Raw genomic sequence first — 6,000 nt, 5'->3', positions numbered from 1 at the left:
CCTCTTATATATCTTCTCGCCCTCCGCCACGAGCTCGGCGGGGGTAACCTTCTGGGGAAAGGAGTCCACGACGACGACGTTTGGCCACCACCTTCTCGGCGCCTTCTCACCGCCTTCTCAGTCGCTTCCCCTCGCCGTTCGGTGAGAACGGCGACCGCCGACGGTTGATCTACAAAAAAATGACACAGAGCATCCATGTCACCTTGTGTTGGCACGTCAGAAAGCCTGTCACCAGGAATGTCCAACGAGCCGGCCAAATCCGAACCACATGTTAAGTCCGTACCAGTTTGAACCCTCTTATTTGGAGGGTCATGTGGGAGAACAGCTCCTCCCGGCAACGGTGGAAGCAGGCGGTGGGTCTTTCCTCTTCCTCGGAGAAGGGACCTTAGCGATTGCCTCCTCCTCGAAATGTTGATCACCTCCACATGAGCCTTTTCGGCCGCCGGGGTCGAAGAGGAGTCGCAATGATACAGCCGCCGACTTGGACGTCGCCTTCTTCGGTCTCTTCGACGCCGTCAAGAACCCGTGCTCGAGCCGTCTCCCGATCCAACGCCCTCGACTGCTTTTCCATGAGCTCGTTAGGGGATAGCCGGCGATCTTTCGTTTCAGCCGTAGGATGACGGGTGAGAACCTTCCCGTCCTTATCAAGCCCCAGCCTCTTCAGGTCCCCCTCGGACAGATCCCGGCCAAATCGATCTGCAAGAAACCGAACAAGAGTTACATAAAAGAAGTAAAAACAAAGCTCGAAAAAGGAACATAACGAGCGGTGGGCCTCACACCGACCCCACTCACCCCGATTGAGGGCGGTATGAGGCCGACGCGGCATAACGGCTCGTCTGAAGAATAATCGAGTCGGGGCGGCCATCCCTCCTCGGCGTCAAATAGCCGTGCATTGCCCGTTTCTCATCCTCCGAAAGAGGGACAAAAGAAGCGTCCATCTTAACCTTGCTACCCCGGGAGACGTATTTCTCATACTCTGCCCGGGTCTCACACCGTAAGTGAACAGGGCCCTGAAAAGACCGAGGCAACGGATAGTCCTCCCAAGACACTTTGACATACACCCATCGCTCTTGCCGGCTTTGCGGGAAGTAAGCTTGTTTACGGAGACATATCCCGGCTCCATCTCGCACGCCGTACCACCCCACCCTTTTGGCAAATGACGGCCGAAGACTATGAAGTCGGCGGAATAAGTCGACCGTAGGGATCTCCCCTTTAAAGAGGCGAGCCACACAAAGCCGATTATCGTCCTCACACCAACGGATGCGGTTGGGCCACGGCAAGATTCATAGCTCTGATGATGGGCACGAGGTGTTCGTTCAAAGGAAACCGGAGCCCGTACTCCAATTGCACGATGTACACGCCGATATGACCGGGGAGGACAAAGAGACCGCTGACCCTCCTGAGGGAAAACAATTTTATACCCCTCACCAAGAAAGAAGTGATCTCCGAAAAGAGTTTCCCCGGAGCTGCTTGCGAATTTATTTGTCCAGGAACGGTCGAGGCCAGTCGTGCAGGCCTCACCATGGTCTGGAATAGCCCTCCTCCCACCACCAACGGAAGCCCCCTCACCACGATCCGGAGTGATAATCCTCCCGCCATCACCGGGAGCCCCCTCATCATCATCCTCATCTTCCAACTCCCCCAGGAGGGGCAGGTCAGCTACGGGGGAAGGAGACTTAGGGCCCCCAAACCTTAGCGGGATGGCCTCCAAAGACACCTCCTCCTCATCAAGACGCGACGGGGAACCCCGGCGCAGATACCAATCCCGGCATCGAAAGACATGATTCACAACAAATTACTAACAAGAAAAAAAAAATAAAAGTTTGCTTGTTTACCTTAAAGAAAAACACTCGCGGATCGGATACTCAAAGATTAAGAAGAAGAAAACCCTTGAAAGTTTGGAGAGATGAAGATTTTAGAGAAAAATTTTCGAAAATAAAATGGAGGCCAAAATCACGGAATAACTTCCCTATTTATAGAGAAAAGCCCATGAAGAAGGACCAATCAGGCACAGACCCATGAAGCGTCCAACCAATCGGCGAACACACACGTGTCAAGCATGCAACCGCGGAATGTCAATCGTCGCAACAGTTGAATGTCAATCAATGCAACAATGACCAAGCGTCTTCAACAAGCCTATTCACATCTCTGCGACTGTTCATTTCAAGCAAATTCCTGGTATCTACTCTCCGCCGGCTCACCGATCAACCAAGTCATGGAGCACCGTGGGGCAATCAAAGTCAACCCACTCTCACCTAGTCTCGGCCAGCGTCATGTTCCTTTTCCACATCGGATACCCTTTACGCATCCATGTGGAGGGGGGATATGATATATGGTGCGGCCTAACAAGAGCCACGCCGGTACACAAGAAGACACCGATACAGGAAATTTGCGGAAGTTTGTGCAGAATATATGCTCGATACATCGGAGCCCATACCACGGCATAGACTACGCTGGGGCAAATTGATGGGGCATATTCGCACCGCCGACCAAAGTCAACACACCGAGCAAGGTCAAAGATATCCACAAAGAAGTCAACGACTTAGATCGTCTAGCCGATGCATCCCATCGGCCAGCTAGCGACGACGTCTCGGCCGACAACCCGCCAAATGGGACACATACCCGCGTACTCATATCCAAGACCCTCTGCCGCCGCCATAGGTTCATCGGCCGAGGGTAGAACGGTCTTTCCACCTGATAAGCCACTTGGCCACTTGGCCACTACGTGACAAAAGGTGAAAGCCTATAAATACTCCTCAACCTTCTTTGAGGAAAGGATCTCATCTCACAACAAAACCTAAATACACTATTCATCTGGTAACATCTCTCTTATCTCTCTACAATACATTCCTAGCCAATTAGCATACAACTTATACCTCTAAGTTCACTGACTTGGGCGTCGGAGTGGGTACGCTTGGCACAAAGCCAAGCCCTCAGTTCGTTCATTGTTGCAGGGGAGGCCGAGGGAGACGATAGAAGCACGGAGGGTCCAACCCAAGACATTATTCTACAAGCCACGGGTGGTAACGATACTTGCTCTGGAATTATACCCGGAACAACATTATTTTAAAATTTTAATTAAATTGATAAATATTTTATTTGCTAATATCCATGACCGGAAGTTAAAAAGACCTTATATATATATATAGGACTGGACATATGACAGTATAAGTTAGTGGGTGCAGTGGTTTCCTTACTTAGTTCATGCTTTCCTTACTAAGTGTCTCGTGTTCGAATCCTCTTGTGGGTTTTTCTTTTTGTTTTTGGCATAATTTTGCACAAGTTAACCGTATGCTATTCTAATACTTGAAGACATATACTCAATACTGTGAAAATGAATTAAGGAAAATAGTCATTGATTTTGAATTTTTGATTGATCATACATTATTTGTTTAAAGAAGTCAAATGATATACAAAAAAAAAAAATCATACTTCCTATTTACAACCTATGACTATAATTTGTATATTGAGAATATTGAGAATTTGAATATTGTGACCTAAATTGCGATTGGGAGAACGTCGGAGTATTTTGTGACGGTGTAAAACGTGGAGTATTTTGTGTACCACTAAAGCCACTCATAAAGGATGAAGCATCATCGTTTGGAACATGTCGGGTTGGGTTCGTATTTGGGGGGAGCGTAGTGGTTGTCGGATCCTCATCATTTGTCTTTCTCCTTCTCTTTGTCTGTTTGACAATACGTCTTCTGCCATTCCCTCGCTTGTCGGGGGGGTCTCTAATGTCACCTTCTTGTTGAGGTGTGTTTATGATAGTCTCCCTAGGTCGTAGTCTCCTACGACCCCACATTTTTGAGGAAACTCCACCTGCCGCAAATGAATCTATAGACTGTATCCCAGCATGAGCCTCTAACTCTTTGATTAGTTCATCGGTTCTGCTATTATAAATGGCAGAAGACCCTTCACTTTGCATAGCCAACCTCTTAATGTAATCATTTTTTACCGTTATCTCAAGAGACCTTTTAACACGTTCTGACTCATCCGGGTTGTAGTACCCAACCCGAATATTTTCGTATCCTCTAACCAAATCCTTGCGCCAACGTTCGATTATGTATTTGTCTGGGATAGCTTTTGCGTCCAACACATCAAGACACTTCATGATATGGCGACATAAGATCCCTCTAAATTCAAACATCTTACAACCACATTTATACTCACCAGTGATTGTGTCAATACTCACTTCAAAACTTCTTCGATCTTTCTTCCAAAATGCTTCTGTCACTTTTGATGTGGCCCTAAACCTCTTGATGAAACCCAAACTATTTGGAAGAGTTTCGACATTGGTGCTTATACAACCATATACCTCTGTTTTCACCTCTCCGAATTTACTGTTTGTGGAGACCTTACTAAAGATATCCTCGAATAATATCATGGGATCCCATTTAAGTGGGCTCTTAATGTCTTTGGCGTTATTGACTTTCTCGTCCTCCACCTTTTTCTCTATGGCATCCTCGTACTGCTCCATGAATTGCATCAGGCCGGTTTCTATGCTCATGTACGTTTTAATAAATCTGTTTGTTTGTTCACTCCTCTGAGTAGAAGACATACCCGCACAGAAAGTGTCTTTCCAAAAAACAGGCATCCACCGCTGTCTCATATCCCATGCACCCCTCAACCATTTGTTACGTCGCAAGTTGTATTTTTCCATGAAATCGTCCCACATATCTTGCAGTTCCTCCTCGGTGATACTCTCGTGTACAAGCGTACGCAAATCTCTGTCAATCTGAGGAAATTGTGGGTGGTCTTTTAGATTCTTATCCGCGTTTTGAAGAATATGCCAAAGGCATAATCTATGTTTAGTCTCCGGGAACACTTTCTTGATTGCCCCTTCCATTGCTTTACATTGATCGATTAGTAAGACGGTTGGAGCTCTACCCATACATTCTATCCACTTCTCAAACACCCACTCGAATGACTCTGTGTCTTCGTATGAAATTAAAGCCGCTGCATATAATATTGTACTTCCATGATGATTAACTCCAACGAATGGACAGAAAGGCATCTGGTACCTGTTGCTTAGGAATGTACTATCGAACGACGATGGGTCACCAAAAGCCTTGTACATGGCACGACATCGTGCATCAGACCAGAAAATGTTCAACAGCTTATTATCCGCGTCCCTTTCAACAGCGTAGTAAAAATCTGGATTCTGCTCTTTTAAGCCCTCAAAATAATTTAAGACCTCTTTAGCGTCACCACGAAACCTACTTTTGCGCCGTTCATTTGTTGATGAAGTTTCTCGCGTCCTGCCCATTGAAATGTAGATTATGAATCCCTCCAACCTCCCTAACTAATGTGTTGAAGTTCCGGGTAATTGGTATGCCACTACTGCTTCAACACCAACCTGGCCTTGAAATATTCGCTTATGTGCCTATAATTGACTACATGCCGGCTAACCTCAGGATTCAAATCGTGATTATGTACCAAATCACAAGTACAGATTACAAATTTCCCACTGTCGTGATTTAATTTCCCAAATACATACATTTTACATGGTGTTACACACGAGCTTTTCTTCGTCGTATTGCCCTCTGAACACATAAACCTAATCTTGTTCATCATGTGGAATCGTGGTTCTTTATCCCCAACTCCGTTTCGACGTACCCCCTGCTCCTTGAAGGGAGCCAAAAGTTGGCTACTACGAACATGAAGTTCAAACCCCGTCTTATAAGCGTAAGTATAACGAGCAAGAAACTGTTCACCCGATTCAAATTCCGCACCAATCGTAGGCTCAATAGCTGGTTGATTGTCTTCATTGCCTTCCGAACATGTGCTTTGCATGCCGTAACAATTCGATGGTCGTTTCATTCTCGTCAATGACTTCGTTTTCTCCCTCCTCCTCGATATACAAAGCATTTAAATCAAAACTATTCGACATTTTTAAATGATGAAGGTTGTTTTGAGAAGATGAAGGTGATGGAGTTGATGAACTTAGAGTTTGCTGTGTTGAACTACTTTGACTGTGGAAGTTGAAAGGTTAATCTC

General features: G+C 46.2%; 1 protein-coding gene across 1 annotated transcript; it reads right to left on the bottom strand.

Moving 5' to 3' along the window:
* Nucleotides 1-415: 415 nt before the first annotated feature.
* On the bottom strand, nt 416-5,823 carry LOC141641815 (protein FAR1-RELATED SEQUENCE 6-like). Its single transcript, XM_074450462.1, has 3 exons — nt 5,360-5,823; nt 3,565-5,261; nt 416-696 (listed from the first exon to the last, which is right to left on the bottom strand). Exons 1-3 carry the CDS (start codon nt 5,821-5,823, stop codon nt 416-418), a joined length of 2,442 nt encoding a protein of 813 aa, XP_074306563.1.
* Between the last annotated feature and the right edge of the window lie 177 nt (nt 5,824-6,000).

The sequence above is a fragment of the Silene latifolia genome, chromosome 2, assembly GCF_048544455.1.
Source record: "Silene latifolia isolate original U9 population chromosome 2, ASM4854445v1, whole genome shotgun sequence".
Classification (NCBI taxonomy): Eukaryota; Viridiplantae; Streptophyta; class Magnoliopsida; order Caryophyllales; family Caryophyllaceae; genus Silene; species Silene latifolia.
This window is presented reverse-complemented; position numbering and strand designations above follow the sequence as displayed.

Bases quoted from the DNA above. Each gene is read 5' to 3' on its own strand.
- LOC141641815 (XM_074450462.1), bottom strand. From the start codon at position 5,823: ATGAAACGACCATCGAATTGTTACGGCATGCAAAGCACATGTTCGGAA. The intron at 5,262-5,359 runs GTTGGTGTTGAA...TTCAATGGGCAG, and splicing joins AGCGAATATTTCAAGGCCAG to GACGCGAGAAACTTCATCAA. The intron at 697-3,564 runs GTACACAAAATA...GGTTTCTTGCAG, and splicing joins CTTTATGAGTGGCTTTAGTG to ATCGATTTGGCCGGGATCTG.